We start from the raw sequence: 17,832 nt of genomic DNA on the forward strand, positions 1-17,832 counted from the left end.
GGGACACCCCTCCACACACACACATACACACACACACACACACAGTTGGCAGCTCAGTCTGATGTACCTTACACTCGCACCCTCCCCCCACCATACCCTAAGCTGAAATCTGAGTGCTCAAATCCATCCCTTGAGCATCATCTGCCCCATGGACATCCCAGCTAGCCTCCTCTGTGTCCCTCCTTTTTCAGGTCTATCCATCTGTCCATCCATCCGTGGGGGTCCGCAATGGCCACCTTCAGCCGCCAGGAATTTTTCCAGCAGCTGCTGCAGGGCTGTCTCCTGCCTACTGCCCAGCAGGGCCTTGACCAGATCTGGTTGCTCCTTGCCATCTGCCTCGCCTGCCGCATCCTCTGGAGGCTTGGTAAGTGCCTGCCCCACCATGGGCCACCATGCCAAGCCATATCACACCTGCCACATTTATCCATACCAAGGCCCACTTTATTCTGCCATATCTTGCCAAGCCAGGCTCCTATGTGTCCAGCCTACCACATCCCACCAGGCTAAGCCTCACTCTACCACCCCACATCCTACTAACCCAGCCACCCTATGCTACATCACATCAAGTCTCATCCTGCCATGCCAAACCATGCCTTTCAGTATCCCTGGGTTCTGGGACTCTTGAAAGCTGAGGTTCTTAAATCTTGGGGTCTTGAAATGCCTACATCCCAAGGTTATAAAATTCTGAAATGCACATGTCACAGGGCTATGGAAAGTACCATGTATCCCAAAGTACCATGTTACAGGGTTTGGGGATTCTGACATGTTGAAATTCTCATATTCTATGCTTCCAAAATGCTGGCATTCTGGATTTCTAGAATTATAATAAGATTTCTGGATTCTAAGATTCTGAAATGTTTCCACAAACCGGGGCATGCCTTTATCTAAAAGATAAGATTCCAAGTCCCCAAGGTTCCTATAGGATGCTGAGAATTTTGGAAATCTGAGACTCAGAAGTTCTACACTTTCTTTTTTCTTGTTCTTTTATCTTAAATGGATGTTTTATTTTTCCCCAGGTTTATCATTTTGAAAAATTTCAAAGTTACTGCAAAGCTAAGTTGAAAGAATAGTACAATGAACACTCATATACGCATCACCTGATTCTCCAACTGTCAACATCCTGCCACATTAGCTCGCTCTATCGATCGCTTGATCATCTTCCTGAATCACTTGAATAACCTGCTGACACTTCACCCCAAATCCTCTTGCATGTGTCCCCCAAGAATAAGGACATCTTCCCCCCACAACCATAGCCTAAAGCATCACCCCTCAGGAAATTTAATCTCAGTGCTATAGTGTTATCCAATATAAGTTATTCAGATTTCCTCCAGGGTTCCCAAAAGGACCTTTATAGATGTCTCTTTTCTTTAAACCCAAGCTGCCTCCCCAGCTCCCCAAAACCTGCTTTGTGTCACCTGCAATCCCACCACATTCCAACCTCTAAGCCTTTGCCTGAGCTGTGAACTCTGCCCAGGTTGCCCTTCTACCAACCCTCCTCTAGTTCCCTATCATGTTCTCTCTTTCTTTCACCCAAAGGGTTGCCATCCTACTTGAAGCATGCAAGCACCGTGGCAGGCGGCTTCTTCAGCCTCTACCACTTCTTCCAGCTGCACATGGTTTGGGTCGTGCTGCTCAGCCTCCTGTGCTACCTCGTGCTGTTCCTCTGCCGACATTCTTCCCATCGGGGTGTCTTCCTCTCCGTCACCATCCTCATCTACCTGCTTATGGGGTATGGGCATGAGTCCTCATCCCTGTACCATCAGCAGAAGAGTGGGTGGGGGCAGGGGGGTCCCCAGGCCACCCCTCATGAGACTGTCCAGGACAGGGAGGGCATAAGATGTTTCTGGAGGTGGTAGAAATCTGGGAGGCTTGTTCTTTCCAGAGGGCTACCCTGGACAGGTGGCACTTGAGCTCCCCCTGGAGGAGGGAGCCCTGGAGAACTCTTCCTCCTTGAGGTTGTGCAGGGCTAAGGGAAAATATGCTCCGTCTGCACCTTGGTTTCCCCCCTTTGCGGTGTCTGAGGCCAGGGGAGTCATAGGGCCAAGATCACCACCTTTTTCCTCAGTGAGATGCACATGGTGGATACCGTGACATGGCACAAGATGCGAGGTAGGCAGCCCTGGCTCTGTCCCCCTGCCCCAGCCCTCCAGCCCCACTCCACCTCTCCTAAATCCCCCCACCCTGTCTCTTTCCTTCCCCATGCTTCTCCCTCATCTGCCTAGCTCACTGGACACACAGCGCTCAGACTCCCCTCACGTCTGTGTTTCTCTCTACCATGCCTCTTCCCCCACCCCATCTGTCTGTCCCATCTCATGTCCGTGCCTGACTCTCTATAGAGTCAGAACATCTGCCAGTCCTGGGCCCACCTGCTCAACTGCCTGTCTGACCCTGTGCCCACTTCTCCACCCTTGCACTCTTCTTTCCTACCACCTTTCACCTGGTGATCCCCACATCCCCCCATGGCTACCTGCTCTCTTCTCATCCACTTGACCATGGGCACCACATGTAGGGGCCCAGATGATCGTGGCCATGAAGGCGGTGTCTCTGGGCTTCGACCTGGACAGGGGCGAGGTGGGCGCAGTGCCCTCGCCTGTGGAGTTCATGGGCTACCTCTACTTCGTGGGCACCATCGTGTTCGGGCCCTGGATATCCTTCCACAGCTACCTACAGGCCGTCCAAGGTCGCCCGCTGGTGAGGCCCTGGGTAGACAGGTGGGCAGGGACTGTGGGAGCCACCGTGAGGCACTGTTCACGGAGCCTTGATCCCCATAGAGCCGCCGATGGCTGCAGAAGGTGGCCCGGAGCCTGGCGCTGGCCCTGCTGTGCCTTGTGCTGTCCACCTGTGTGGGGCCCTACCTCTTCCCGTACTTCATTCCCCTTGATGGTGACCGCCTCCTTCGCAAGTGAGCACAGCCTTCGAGGCCTCTGCCCAGCAGTGAGGGGGTTGGGGAGGTACCTGGGGTCTCCCCAGCTCTGAGCTTGTCTCTTAATGCTTCTATCTGTCTTCTGTTACTACAGCAAGAAACGCAAAGTCAGGTAAATGAGGGCAGGTGCTGAGGGCGAGTGGGGCTGACTGGGGGGTGGGGCATAGTCTGTAACTGATTGGTTCTGTGAGTCTGAGACTGTCTGACCATCTACCCAGTGACTAGACAGAGACTGTTTGTCTGAGGCTTTGGTTTGACCATGATTGGCCCTATAACTCCATGTACAGTAGATACTCCATTACATACTGTACCTGTCTGTCCATCTGTTCTCCTATTCCACCATTAGAAGCAAGTTATGTGAGTACAATAGAAAGCAACAGATATGTGTCAGTTGGCAATGCTGACCTGTCTGTGACACTGGCTAGAGGTGTGTGTGGGTGTCTGCCTGTCAGCCAGGGACTTCTTGTGTGGGACTGGAGTTCTGGCTGGCTGGCTGGCTGTGCGGTTGTCTGTGATGGGAGCATGTAGCTGTCACTAGATAGGATAAACCTGGCTTGTCTCTAATTGTGGCTGGGAATGGATCTGTGGTGTGTTGTGTGTGTGTCTGTGATGATTCTGCCTATGGATCTGCCTTCTCTGGCTCCTCAGTATTGTCCGACGGAGGGGCAGGACTGACCATCCACCCCTGGTGTGACTAGGATTTCATCCAGCTCTTTGATTACATGAACTTCTCCCCTCCTCACTGGCTGCTGATTGTGTCTGATGCTGAATGAGGCTCTGAAAGGTGGGATGACTTGCCCATTGTCACCCAACTACAGCCAGACATTAATCCCAGGCCTGAATCCAGAACCTATGCTTTTTCCAGTGGAAAATGTTTCCTGTCTTTGACCATGTCTAAGTGTACAACTGACAGGATGACTGTCTTAAGTGTAAAATTGTGTATGTGTATATAACTGGGTGCTTGACGATCTCTGAGCCTAACTAAAGGACTTCCATGTGTCTTATGGTCACTGAATCTGGTCAGAGAGCTGGGAGTCTTGATAGTATCTGTGTCTGCCCATGTAGCTGTGAGATCAGCCTCTAACAGTGGCTGGGTCTGGATGTCTGGCCAGGTGAAGCCGTGGGACCATGTCATATCATAGAGCAGCTCACACGTCAATTTGAGCCACCTGAAACTAACCAACAGGGCATGGACGCATGGATGTGTATGGCTATCGTAGCATGACTGTCACCTCTTTTGCTGCCATGTTTCTGTCTGTCTTGTCGATGAACAACTCAGACCAGCTTCCAGGGCCTCTCTGACTCTCTTTCCTTTCTTCTCTGCTGCCTTCCTGACCCCTAGGGGCACCATGGTAAGGTGAGTCTATGGAGTGGGGCCAGGGATGCTGGCAGTTGGGGGGGTGTCACGCCTGGACCTGGGCATGATGCCTCTCCCTCTGGCTCCTTTTCCCCCAGGTGGCTGCGAGCCTACGAGAGTGCTGTCTCCTTCCACTTCAGCAACTACTTTGTGGGCTTTCTGTCCGAAGCCACAGCCACGTTGGCGGGGGCTGGCTTCACCGAGGAGAAGGATCACCTGGAATGGTGGGGAGGGCTGGAGGGCTCCATCTCCCACGGGGTGCTGCCTAGAGGAGCGTCAGGGAGGAGGGGGGATGCTCCCAGGGGAGGGAACAACTAAGAACAAAAGTGTGACTCTCAGGTGGGTTAAATCCCAAATAAGTTTGCGTGTCTCTCTTGCCCACAGGGACCTGACAGTCTCTAAGCCACTGAATGTGGAGCTGCCCCGGTCCATGGTGGAAGTTGTCACAAGCTGGAACCTGCCCATGTCTTATTGGCTAAATAACTGTGAGTCACAAAGTCATCACTCCAAGAGGGTTGACAGTCATCAACCCACACCCATTTTCACATTCATACAACAAGTTGAAGATAGTAGGGACCAAAAAACCTCCCAAACAACTCCTGTCCTTGTTGAGTTGACATTTTTGTTGGGGGGAGCAGTATAATTTTTAAAAATACACAGTAGTTCAGGTGGTGATATGTGCTGTGGTAAGAAAAATAAAGAGAGAAGGTGAAGATGATCTGGGAGTGTTAGGAGTGTGTGGGTGGGAGTGGATGCAATTTTAAATAAATCAACCAGAGCAAGTCTCACTTGAGGAGCTAGTCTGAGCAAAGACCTAGAGGTGAGAAAGCAATCAATGCAAATATGTATGTGAGAAATGTAACAAATGGCAGGAACAGCAGTGCATAGGCCCTGAGGCAGGTGTATACCTGGCACATTTGAGGTACAGTGAGGAGATCAGTAGAGCCGGAGCAGAGTGAGCAAGGGGATGAGTGGCAGGAGGTGAGGTCTAAGAGGTGACAGAGCCTGGTCCTATAGCGTCTCTCTGGCCACGGGGAGGACTTTGGCTTTTTCTCTGAGAGAGACACAGCAGGGGTATGAGCAGAAGAGGGCCACGGGCTACCTTGGGTTATAACAGGATCCTCTGGCTATTGTGAGGAAAGATGGGGTGTTGAGGAGGGAAATGGAGAGGTCAAATTTTGGATAAACTCCAAAGCTGGAACTGACAGAATATGCTAAGAGTTTGGTTATGGGAGTCAGGGGAGGAGCAGAGCAAAGGTGATAGTGAGGCTTTTGGTCCTGAGGAATTGGAAGGGTTTAATTGACATTGGCCACACTTGGAAAGACTATAGGAGGAACAGGTTGGGAGGGACAATCAGGAGCTAAGTTTTAGGCAATGTGAAATTGGAGGCCATTATAGAGAGAATTCACCCTGGGGGCCCTGAGAGGTTGTGGGTATCCTCACCCTGCCCTAATGGCCCCCCAGGAAGGGCAGGGGAAAAGCTCAGGAGACTCTTGCCCCGCCTCTCTCTGCCCCCCGTAGATGTTTTCAAGAATGCTCTCCACCTGGGGACCTTCTCAGCCGTGCTGGTCACCTATGCAGCCAGCGCCCTCTTGCACGTGAGCAGAGCAGAAGTGGGATCAAGATGGTAGCTGGGTGGGGGTGGCGGGGCCTCCTGCTCACTCACCTCACTGCCCCCAACCCCACCCCAGGGCTTCAGCTTCCACCTGGCTGCAGTACTGCTGTCTCTGGCATTTATCACTTACGTGGAGCACGGTGAGTGCAGAACCCAACCCAGCAGATGGGACGGGTGGCTGGTGTTGGTTGGTGGCGGGCTGGAACCACTGTCACCTGAGGCTAACCTGACAGTCTTACCTTCCCCTCCCCCGCATCTGCCCTAGTTCTCCGAAAGCGCCTGGCTCGGATTCTCAGTGCCTGCGTCCTATCAAAACGGTGCCCACCAGACTGTTCACACCAGCATCGCTTGGTGAGGATTCAGCCTAGGCAGCCTTGTGGTCAACTCCCCACCTCAAAAATTATTTCTCTTTCCATCTTATATCTATCTCAGGGTGCCCAGCTTTCTTTTCCAGTCCTGAACCATGTTCATAACCTCACCTCTATTCACTGGCATCCATCTCTCTAATAAGAATGTATCAAGCAACTCCTGTATACCCCCCTAGCGTTTATTTTCCCAATGAACATTTGTTGAGCACCTGCTGGTACTGGTGTTGGAGACACAGTGATTAATAAAATAAACCAAAATCTCAGCCCTCTGGGACAAACATTTTAACAGGGGAGACAGTAAATAAAAAATAAGTCAGTAAAGTGTAGTAGCTTGTTAGGTTGTGATTAGTGCCAAGGAGAAAATACATAAGGGAAGGGGTGAGGGAAGTATCAGGGGTGAGTGGTTTCAAGTTTAAGTGGGGAAGTGACTTTTGAGTTCTTTAACTGAAGGAGGTAAGGAAGGGGAGCATTTCGGGCAAAGGGAACAACCAGAGTAAAGGCCCCGAGATGGGAGGGTGCCTGAAATATTTGAGGAATAGTGAGGAGGCCAGGATGGCTTGAGCAGAGTGAGTCAGAGGGGGAGAGGTGGGCCCTGTAGGTCATAGTAGCAATTTGCTTTAGTTTGTGTCTTTTTTTTCTCATCCTTTTGGCAACAAGAAGTATGGAGAATTTCAGATTTCCCTCTAACCAGCCAGCCAATGTTTATCACCATAAACTCCCAACTCAAGGCCCCACCCATCATTCTTCCTCCTCTGCCTGAATGCTCGAATCTCCCCCAATTTGGACGTTCTCAAGCTAACAGTATCCTCATCCTTGGATACCCCTTGAGCTCCAGGAGGATCAGAACCATCTCTTTCCTACTCTGGCAGGGGGTGCCCTGGACATCCTTATTCCTGTGCCTAGAGTGTTTCCCTTGGAGAAAGCAATGGCAACCCACTCCAGTACTCTTGCCTGGAAAATCCCATGGACGGAGGAGCCTGGTGGGCTGCAGTCCATGGGGTCACGAAGAGTCAGACACGACTGAAGCGACTTAGCAGCAGCAGCAGCAGCAGAGTGTTTCCCTGGGAGCACCTGCCCAGGTGGGATTGGAGGACAGTGATTAGGTCCAGATGCCAAGCTTATCCATCTGTCTTCCACAGGGCCTGGGGGTCCGAGCCTTAAACCTGTTCTTTGGGGCCCTTGCCATCTTCCACCTAGCCTACCTGGGCTCCCTGTTTGATGTTGATGTGGACGACACCACAGAGGAACAGGTAAGGTTGGGGGGTGGGGCCTGGGCTGGGGGTCACCCAGGGATGTGCTACCTGCTCATCAGAACCATAAGAACAAAGGTGTGGAGGACAAGGCATGAGGACCTTGTGTCCAGTGTCTCCAGCTTGTGTAACCACTGCTCCTTTGTCCTTCTCTCCCATTGTCCCTCTGGTTGATTGATACTGTTGGGTCTTTTACTTGGATGAAGTGTGCAAAATGTGTTTATTTTACTTATAAAATTTATTTTCTATAGATAAATATAAAATCTGAGTTTTCCTTTTTTAAAAGTTAATTATTTCATCATATTGTTACTTAGGTAGAACTGGCAAGTTTTCTTTATTTAATTTGTTAAAAATAGTTTTACTTATATTGATTGTGCAAATCCTGGATTCTACTTTAAAAGTGTATGTTAAAATGTATATACTGTTTTTATTCAGGTAGAGTGTGCACATTCCAGATTTTACTCCTCTTTAAATGAAAAACAAATTAAAGTAATGTTTATTTATATGGCACTAACAGGATCCAGGTTTTGCTTCTCTCTCTTTTTTTTTTTTTGGCCGCGCCAAGCATCTTGCAGGATCTTAGTTCCCTGACCAGGAAGTGAACCCTGGGCCACCACAGTGAAGGGACCTAGTCCTAACCACTGGACCACTAGGAATTCCCTTAGTTCAATTTTTAATTGAAAATAAAACTTTATGTTTTATATTTTGTCATTAAAAAACAATTTTTGATTTTTCATTCAGGTTGAATGTGTAAAATCTGGATTTTGCTTCTTTTTAAATAAAATTGTTGGTTTTTTATTAAAACTTTAAAAAATAGTTAATGCAGGAAATTCCCTGGCAGTCCAGTGGTTAGCACATGGCACTTTCACTGCTGGGGCCCAGGTTCAATCCCTGGTCAGCGTACTAAGGTCCTGCAATCCTCGAGGCACAGCTAAAAAAAAAATAGTTCATGCATATCACATGGTTCAGACACCAGTGTACAAGATATTCAGGGGAAAATCTTATTCCTACTGTGTTACCTCCATCCTCTTATGGGTACCCACTTTTGTTCACTTTATTGAGCTATTCTTCTAAAATAAAAGCATAATAAGCAGATATAAATTTTTTTTAATTCCCTCCCCCTGGTTTCTACCCTAAAGGTAACATATGAATGACACTGTGCTGCATGTTGCTCTTTTCACATAATTCCTGAAAACTTCCCACATTAAGACACAGAGTAGGGACTTCCTTGGTGGTCCAGTGGCTAAGACCCTGAGCTCCCAACACAAGGGGCCTGGGTTTGATCCCCAGTCAGGGAACTAGATCCCGCATACTGCAACTAACACCTGGCACAGCCAAATAAGTACTTTTTTTAAAAAAGACACAGAGTATCCTCATTCATCTTTTCCATTGTGATATAATATAGTTTGTCCCTTATCAGTGAACACCCAGGTGATTTTCTACTCCTTTTCTATTGTAAGTAATGCTACAGCAAGTAATAATGTCACATCCATGTGGATTCACAGAGAAGCAGACAGAACTGTAGGATCTAGTCTTGATAGCAATGGAGAAGTTACCTTTTCACCCTCCCACCAGCAGTGTGTGATCGTGCTTGTCACAACAATAAGTGCCTTTCAGACTTCACAGATATGTTTGTCAGTTTGAGTGGAGGGAGGTGATGCATGAGGCTGAGTATCCTTTGATATGTTTAAGAGTGATTTCATTTTTTTCCTTTTCTGAAAATGGCCTACTCACCTCCTTTGCTAATGTCTGTCTTTTTAAAAACTCAATTTCTAGGAACTCTTTATATATAAGGGAGAGTACGGGTCAGAGAGTGGGATCGCCTTGTCTCGTATTTAAATTTTTAAAATAGGAGAAAACACAAAAGAAAAAAGACTAAGTCTGCTTACCTTTCATATGTACTCAATCTCTTCTCTGGGGCCTCACTCAGGATTGCAGTGGAGTCACAGAAACATCCTTGAGCAAAGGATGGGTTTTCCTGAGATCTTTTTATTCTTGCTGAGTGGGACCAACCGTCACCTCTTTCCCACAGGGCTACGGCATGGCATACACGGTCCACAAATGGTCAGAGCTCAGCTGGGCCAGTCACTGGGTCACTTTTGGATGCTGGATCTTCTACCGTCTCATAGGCTAAGACACATCTGTGGACCATCACAAGCTCCCTCAAGACCCCTCCTCAGGGTGCCAGCTCTGATGGGTGATGAGGGAAGGCCCTCTAATTCTTGACCCTCTCTCCATCCTTGACCCCTCTCAACACCCATACACAAACAGACACACACACCATTTCCATGCCTGTCAATCCCCACCCCACCACAAGGCGGGAAGGGAGTGGTCCCTCCTGGGGCCTAGGGGTGGGGGATGCTTGGGGAAGCAGAGAGGGGGAGATCCAGGGCCTCCCTGCCTTCCTTGTCCCTTTTTATACAGTTTGTTATTATCAAATAAAAGTAGGAAATATACAAAAGCCTCTTTCTTCACTGTTCAGTGGGGAATAGAAATGAATTAGGAAGGGGACACAGGATGTATAAAGGTTTGGAAGCTAGAAACCATGAAGAGAGAGGTTGTGATTGGTTTATAGTTAATTTATTATCATTCATGATTGAATGATGAGCCTGAGGATAGTACTGCTAGATTTGAGTGGGACCAGGACAGATTGGATACCTGGATGTGGGGGAGGCCTGATACTAATTGTTCCAATTGGCTGAAAAACTGAGGAATTCCCATTCTTACTGGTTGCCCTGACTGGGACAGTGGAGGAAAAGCAAGACTGATGAAGAGTTGATGTCTATTGGTCCTTAGGACTGAGGGGTGTGGATTCTAATTGGATAGAAGGCCTGGGTTGGGTCTGGAGACTGACTGAATAGTCTGGGTGCCCACTGGGTTAGAGTTACGGAATTTTGATTCACTCTTAAGAGTTGGCACAGGGGGTTTGAGGGCCTCCATGTCAATTGGTCAGCAAGGCTGAGGGGCTTGGGTTTTGATTGGTTGTTCTGACTTGAAGTCCAGATGGAGATGGCCTGAAGGAGAGACGGAGGCAGCAGTAAGATTTGATCTGTTAGTTGTATCCAACTCTCTGCAACCCCATGGACTGTAGCCCGCGGGTTCCTCTGTCCATGGGATTTCCCAGGCAAGAATACTGGAGTGGATTGCCATTCCCTTCTCCAGGGGATCTTCCCGACCCAGGGCTCGAACCCGCGTCTCCTGCATTGCAGGTGGATGCTTTACTGCTGAGCCACCAGGACTTATTTGTATTACGTTTCCTTGCCCATTTGGGGGGGGCGGTTAGGATTGAAGGTTGATCTGGGAAAAGTTTTGGTTGCTCTGCTTTTACAAATGAGTGCAACGCAGTGCTGATTCAACAGCAGATAAACACCCGATTTTCGATGGGATGGATAAGGGGTTAGGGAAACTGAAGCCAAGACTTGCCACAGATTGGCTTCTGGCTGAAAACGCGCACCAACCGTGGCTTCTCCGCAGCAAAAATGGTACCACGCGTGAGGGCGGGGTCAGCGGCACACAGACAATAACTATTGGTTGAGAGCGGCACTGGCCTCCTTTCCAGCTCCTCCATTGGCCAGTTCCACAAGGCGGAACCTGTGAGGGGTTGGATTTGAAGTAGTGATATTTCGGAGCCAGCGAGCAATCTTAGTGAGACCCAGGAGCCTGTGGGAGAGGCCGCTGCAAACGCGCTGTTGAGTGAGTTGCCCTCCGCCTGAAATGCCTCTCCATCCCTTAGCTCTCAATTGCTAAATGGCCAGCCCTTGGCGCGCCTGCGCGAGACCCTTCCCCCGCCCCCACTTCTCCCTCCGCTTTGCCATCCTCACCACCCCCACGCGCCTGCGCGGGGCGGTCGGCTAATGCGCGGTTGTCGGGACTGCAAGAGCTCTGCCTTCTCATCGGGCAGCTGAACCAGAGGGTTCTAGTTCTGATTGGTGGTCTCTGTATTTGCCCCTCCTTTTCCCCTTTAGCTCCAGGCGCAGGACCCCTGCCCTCCACTTTCCTCTTTCTTGCGGGTTGGCTGCAGGGTGAGCAATTTCGGGAGGGGTCGGACACTGAACCTGAAGGTGTAGTTCTGAATAATCATCTTTTTTGTCTGTCCTGCAGTTTCCAGGACTATGGGGAGGGTAATAGCTTTCCATTGCAGGATGCAAGACAGTGACCCCTGCAAATCTTGTCGTTGTGTCTCCCCTAGCAGACCTGTGAGTCATGGCACCGGGTGTGGCTCCTGTGTCTCCCCCAGCGGACTGTAACCCCTGAGGGCGGGGATCAGGCCTGGTTACTGTGTCTCCCTGCCAGAGCATGACCAATGAGGGCTGGGACCTAGTCTGATTGTCGTGTCTGACCACCAGACTGTTACCAATGAGAGCAGAGACTAGGCCTGGTTCTATCTTCCCAGTGAGACCAATGAGAGCTGGGATCTGCTCTGGTCTACCATATCATATGGCTCCCAGAGGGCAGGAACAAGCTTTCGGTTTTTCTGTGGCCTTATTTTCATGTTTTTACAATAGTATATAATTAGATTATTTTAATTGAGTCAGTCTTAATCGGTTAATTGAGTCCACTTACATTTCTTGTCATAATAAACTATTTGGATTTGATTTTATGATCTCATTCTATGCCTTTGTATTTGTTCAGTTTTTTTTTTTTTTTATTCTCTTTTCTACATATCCACACACCACCATCAGCCTACAAAGACATGACCACCAACACCAGCCCCACGCACCCCTACTGGCCTCGGCATCTGAGACTAGACAACTTTGTGCCTAATGACTGCCCCACCTGGCATATCCTGGCTGGCCTATTCTCCGTCTCTGGAGTCTTAGTTGTGGCCACATGGCTGTTGTCAGGGCGTGCTGCGGTCGTCCCACTGGGGACTTGGCGGAGACTGTCCCTGTGCTGGTTTGCAGTATGTGGGTTCATTCACTTGGTGATTGAGGGCTGGTTCAGCCTCTACCACGCGGACCTTCTCGGAGACCAAGCCATCTTATCTCAACTCTGTGAGTCCTGGGTTCTTCAATATGCTGTGGAAGGGAATTTCCTGGACAAGGATTGGTTTAGATGTTTACCCACCCACCAACTCTTACTCCATTTGTTTAAAATAAATTTTAAAAATTTATTTAACTTTTGTTGCATATATATCCACATGGGTCCAAAATGAAGCTATTTAGAGGTATGCAGTAAAAATCTACCTTCTATCCACCAAGTTTCCCCAAATAATTGCTTGTGTTTCTTTTCAAGGTTTACACATAAATTACACACATAAACCTCAGTTTGCTCAACTATAGAAGAGAGATAATAGTCATACCCAAATACATGTAAGACACTTAGAACAATGTTTGGCAGACAATGCATGCCATATAACTGTTTATTATCATCATCATCATCATTTTAATTTTTCCTTTTGTATAAATGGTAGCATGCTTTTTTTAAAATGAACTTTGCTTCTGAACTTTGTGTTTTTTTTGATGAGGACACTCATCATAAGTTTATAAGGAGTTTTGAAAGAATAAATGTTACAGAACTTTCAAGAATGGCTGCACCATTTTATATTCCCACCGGCAGTATATTAGAGTTAGTTTTTCCACAGCCTGATCAACACTTGATATGATCAGGTATTTATTAAATTTTAGTCCTTCAAGTGGATGTGAGTGATATCTCATTATGGTTTTAATTTGCTTTCCCTTAGTGATTAAGGAGTACCTTTCATGTGTTTTTTCACCATTTAGAATCCTCTTTTGTGAAAAACCTATTTCAGTCTCCTGTCTATTTTAATACTGGGTGATCTATCTTTTCCTTAGTGATTTCTGCTCACTCTTTCATTTACTCATCTGTTCACCTTCGAGCTCTCTCTCTTTCTCTCATTGGATACTTTCCTCACTCCATCATTTACACCTGCCTGATTTTATTCCACAAACATTTATTGAATACAAGACAATCACAGCAACACTTAATGTTCTGTGTCAAGTTTGCACGTGTTATCTTGTATACATATAAAAACAGCTGCCCCATTTCACAGATGAGGAAACTGAGGCATGGGGAAGTTATAAAGCCTGCCTTCTTACATGAGCCCTTGGCTCTCACAAGTCTGACTTCTTTTTCCTGCTGATGTTCTTCATATAAGTTTCTTATCTTCCTCAGGGAAAGAGTATGCCAAGGGAGACAGCCGATACATCCTGTAAGTGTTTGTCAAGGGAGACCTGCATTGTTTTGGGGGGAGGTAAGTCAGGGAGCATTAAGGGGTGCCTTGTAGGTAGAGCACAGTGATGCCAGTGCCCCCTCCATCCTTTCTCTTGCAGGAATGATAACTTCATGATATGCATGGAGACTGTCACGGCTTACCTGTGGGGACCACTCAGCCTGTGGGTGGTGATTGCTTTTCTCCGCCATCAACCCCTCCGCTTTGTCCTACAGCTTGTGGTCTCTGTCGGTGAGGAGAAGGCCCACAATGGGTGGTTGAGGGCTTGATGGGGTGTCTACAGACATGGGGGCATTCCTGCGGGTGGGACTTCTCAATTGTGCCCATCCAGGGCTGAGTCAGACTGAATGACAAACTCCCTGAGGTTTTGGAACAGCTATGCCCCTCCAGGCCTGTGTTCTCAATCCAGGAGAGTTCATTTCTCCTCCCACTCCATCACAAAGTCTCTCATGAGGGTTACAGTTACATGAGGTGGCCCATGATGGTTGGAAACCCTTGCATTCTTCTTGATCAAGATTCTGAGCTTCCTTCATCTGAGATTCAGTCCTCTTATGTTCTTATGTTGTTAGCTTTCTGGAAATATGAGTTCTCTTTAGTCCTGGAATCCTGAGCTGTCTTGAATGAAAGGATTTGGAGCTTAAATTCTGGAGACATGAACTCTCTTGAGTTCAGAAAGTCTCAGCTTCTGATTTCTGGAATTCTCACATTTCTGATTTCTCAAATCTTCAGTCATGTGATTTCAGAACTTTTATGTCTCTGAATTTGGGAATCCTGAGCTCTCATAACTTGGAAAATGGCTTGGAATTGTTCCTCCTCCTTACAGAGTTTCCTTCTCCTTTTACCTCCCACAGGTCAGGTATATGGAGATGTGCTCTATTTCCTGACAGAGTACCGTGATGGATTCCAGCACGGGGAGCTGGGCCACCCACTCTACTTCTGGTTTTACTTTGTTTTCTTGAATGCCCTGTGGTTGGTGCTGCCCGGACTCCTCATACTGGATTCTATAAGGCAACTTGCTCATGCCCAGAGCATACTGGATGCCAAAGCCCCCAAAGCCAAGAACAAGCAGAACTAAAGAGTGATGAACTAGGCTTAAACACCAGCTATTGAGGAACTCTCCACCTGCCAGAAGATTCCAATCCTTGCTCCCACAGGTTGGAAGGACAAATCAAATTGATCTGTCAAACTTAGGTTGATGGGTGGGCAGTGGGAAGAAAGGAGCCGTGTGGAGCCACTGTCAGGAGCCAATGGGACAAAGGTACAAGAGAACCTAGGAAGTCTGTGATGGGGACAATTTTTTTTTTTAATTTTACAATACTGTATTGGTTTTGCCATACATTGACATGAATCCACCACAGGTGTACATGAGTTCCCAACCCTGAACCCCCCTCCCACCACCCTCCCCATATCATCTCTCTGGGTCATCCCAGTGCACCAGCCCCAAGCATCCTGTATCCTGTATCGAACCTAGACTAGCGATTCGTTTCTTACATGATAGTAGACATGTTTCAATGCCATTCTCCCAGGGACAATTTTTTTAATCAGGAAATAAAGATCTTGACCCTATACTGAGAGATTTTTCATTATTAACCCCAGAGATGCCCCATGACTGACCCTACAGATCTTTCCAGCACTCATTCCACAGACCACCATCCTCTCAGCCATAGACCAGCATCATCATGCCATAGGCCTCGAACCTATGACCTCACAAATTTCCATCACTGACCCCACAGATTCCCCTGATGGTTAATTAGATCCATGAATCACATCTGTAAAGTCTTTTAAGGCATGATCATCCATCCACACCCTTGGCATTCTCTCCAGAATATACCCTTTCTTGTTTTGAAATATGGTCAGGCTGAGAAGTTTCCAAATCCAAGTTCTTCAGTTTACTCAGCCTCTTATCTCCTGATCAGGTATCCCACAAATACCCCATTACTAACTCCATATATCCCCTATTACTCACTCCAAAGAACCCCATCACTACCTTAAAGATTCCCATCACTCACACCAGAGACCCCCACAAAAGTCACTCCACTACCCTCCCATCACTCACCCCACATACTCCATCATTAACTCCTAAGATACCCATCACTGTCCCCACAAACAGCCTTTCATTTGCTCCATTGACAGAGAGAATCATTCCCCTCACAGACCTCCATCACTCACACTACAGACCCCATCACTTGCCCCAAGAGACCGTCCATCACTTAGAACTCTATGACTCACTCAGATCCCCCATCATGTATTACACAGACCTTATCACTCTCCTACCAAATGCCCTATCATTTACCCCATAAGTCTCATCACTCACCATAGATCCCTCAATCACTCACCCTGTAAATTCCCCATAATCACTTTGAAGAATCTATTTACCTTACATTCCCCATCACTCACCCTATAGATCCCCAATTACCCCACAGATCTTCCATCACTTACACCATATCCTATCACTCGTCCCACAGACATCCTTTACTCACCCCCACAGACCACTTATCATGTACCCACAGATACCCCTCACCCTACAGACCCCTATTGCTCATCCAGCAGTCTGTGTCTTTAACCTCATAGACCTTCAGTCATAAAACAAATGGGTACTTGAGGAATTTTGTGGAGATGACCATGAATAATTAAACTGCAGATACCTGTAGATGGGCTCCAGGTGACCTGTGCAGAGCAGGACTTCAGTTTACTGCTTGAGCCTACAGTGTCACTTTTTGAGAAATGCCTCACTGTTAACCCAAAGCCATGCATTAAGTTCTCACCTCAGATCCATCACTTACCTCATTGTTTACTTAAGGCATGATGGTGCCCTTACTCTCCCTCAAGTACAGCAGGCACAGCCCCACCTTCTATCCATTGCACTCCCTTCTCTCTGTGCCATTTACTATCCCTTTGACCTCGAGCATGTTTTCCCATGACCTTCATTCAGTGCTTTCATATGTAAAATGCTGATAATGATAGTACCTACCTCAGGATTTTTATGCAGATTAGATGAATTAATATATTTAAACTATCTGGTATACACTTTGTTGAATGGAAGAATGAACAAATGAAAGAGAAAATTCTCCCCTGCAGTATGGCAAGGACCTCCTTTTTGCTCTCCTTGCTTCCAGTATATTTCCTTCCAGAGGTTTCTCCACAACCAAGACAGGGGCATCTGAACACATCATAAGCCTGTGCTCCAGGGCCCTCAGGATAAATTCCAAGTTCTAGGCTAATGTTTTGCTCATTCCACTCTATGATAATTTTAAGGAAAAGCGACTTTCAAACTCCTTGTTTCTATCAGAAAACCTGGCAGTGCCACAAGAAGTGTTTTAGAAAAGGAGACTTCTCTAAAAAGGTAACATTAAGGGTAACATCCGTACAATACTGCAATAGCTGAAGTCCAGGTACCTTACAGGACTCCTTGGTTAGAAATTACATTTTTAAGGGCAGCATGTATTTTGTCCAAACCATAGAGACGTTGTAAAGTGAGAATGGCTTTTTGCATTTCGTGGCACATAAACTTTCTCAAAAGAGTCTAAAATATGTCCAGTATTCAGCTGATATTTGATGGGCACACACCGTTTAATAACAGGACTGACTTCAACGTGTTGTAAAGATTCAATAAAAACAGAGGCAAACTTGTCCACAGAGCATACAAATGGATTTTATGGGTAAATTATTTATTGAAGTATAACATGCAGGCAAAACTGCAAAAACTAAATGTACAGGTCCGTGAATTTTCATAACATGTAAGCTATTTTTTAAAAGATTGTGGGAAAAGGATTATTCTTTCATTCAGCAGATTCATTTGAAATGATTTTAAATAAATGACGTCATCTCTAAGCAGAGACTCGAAGCTGACGGGAGGCAGGACGTGGGGCCTTGACGTTATCGCGCAGCAGCGTCCTTTCCCCGCCCACTTTTCTCGCCCCAATAGGTCGCCGCGTTAACACCCACCTAGGCGAATCCGGAAGCAAAGTGACCAAATCAAGGACGAGGAAGGCGGGGCCTCAGTAGGCGCCTGCACACTGGCTAAAGTGAGGCAAAATGCCCGGCTTTAGGGGGCGGGGCTCTTGGCAACAGCACACTCTGCGCAAGCGCAGAGGTGACCTCCTCCTTGTGCCAAGCGCGGGGTGG

At 47.5% G+C, this 17,832-nt stretch overlaps 2 protein-coding genes across 4 annotated transcripts; both read left to right on the top strand.

Moving 5' to 3' along the window:
- The first annotated feature begins 228 nt into the window (after positions 1-228).
- Positions 229-9,814, top strand: PORCN (porcupine O-acyltransferase). Of its 2 annotated transcripts, XM_052663245.1 has the most exons (14): positions 229-364; positions 1,537-1,729; positions 2,066-2,109; positions 2,510-2,691; positions 2,772-2,902; positions 3,018-3,035; positions 4,266-4,280; positions 4,379-4,504; positions 4,665-4,765; positions 5,803-5,879; positions 5,973-6,036; positions 6,162-6,247; positions 7,404-7,514; positions 9,547-9,814. In XM_052663245.1, exons 1-14 carry the CDS (start codon positions 229-231, stop codon positions 9,646-9,648), a joined length of 1,386 nt encoding a protein of 461 aa, XP_052519205.1. In that variant the 3' UTR covers positions 9,649-9,814. The 2 variants fall into 2 exon arrangements, with proteins under 2 accessions (XP_052519205.1, XP_052519206.1); XM_052663246.1 differs by lacking the exons at positions 3,018-3,035; positions 4,266-4,280.
- Positions 9,815-11,125: 1,311 nt separating this feature from the next.
- Positions 11,126-15,263, top strand: EBP (EBP cholestenol delta-isomerase). Of its 2 annotated transcripts, none has more exons than XM_052663525.1 (5): positions 11,126-11,207; positions 12,197-12,508; positions 13,650-13,686; positions 13,808-13,938; positions 14,559-15,263. In XM_052663525.1, exons 2-5 carry the CDS (start codon positions 12,208-12,210, stop codon positions 14,780-14,782), a joined length of 693 nt encoding a protein of 230 aa, XP_052519485.1. In that variant the 5' UTR covers positions 11,126-11,207; positions 12,197-12,207; the 3' UTR covers positions 14,783-15,263. The 2 variants fall into 2 exon arrangements, with proteins under 2 accessions (XP_052519485.1, XP_052519486.1); XM_052663526.1 differs by lacking the exon at positions 11,126-11,207 and adding an exon at positions 11,497-11,536.
- Positions 15,264-17,832: the final 2,569 nt, after the last annotated feature.

This window comes from Budorcas taxicolor, chromosome X, assembly GCF_023091745.1.
Source record: "Budorcas taxicolor isolate Tak-1 chromosome X, Takin1.1, whole genome shotgun sequence".
Lineage (NCBI taxonomy): Eukaryota > Metazoa > Chordata > Mammalia > Artiodactyla > Bovidae > Budorcas > Budorcas taxicolor.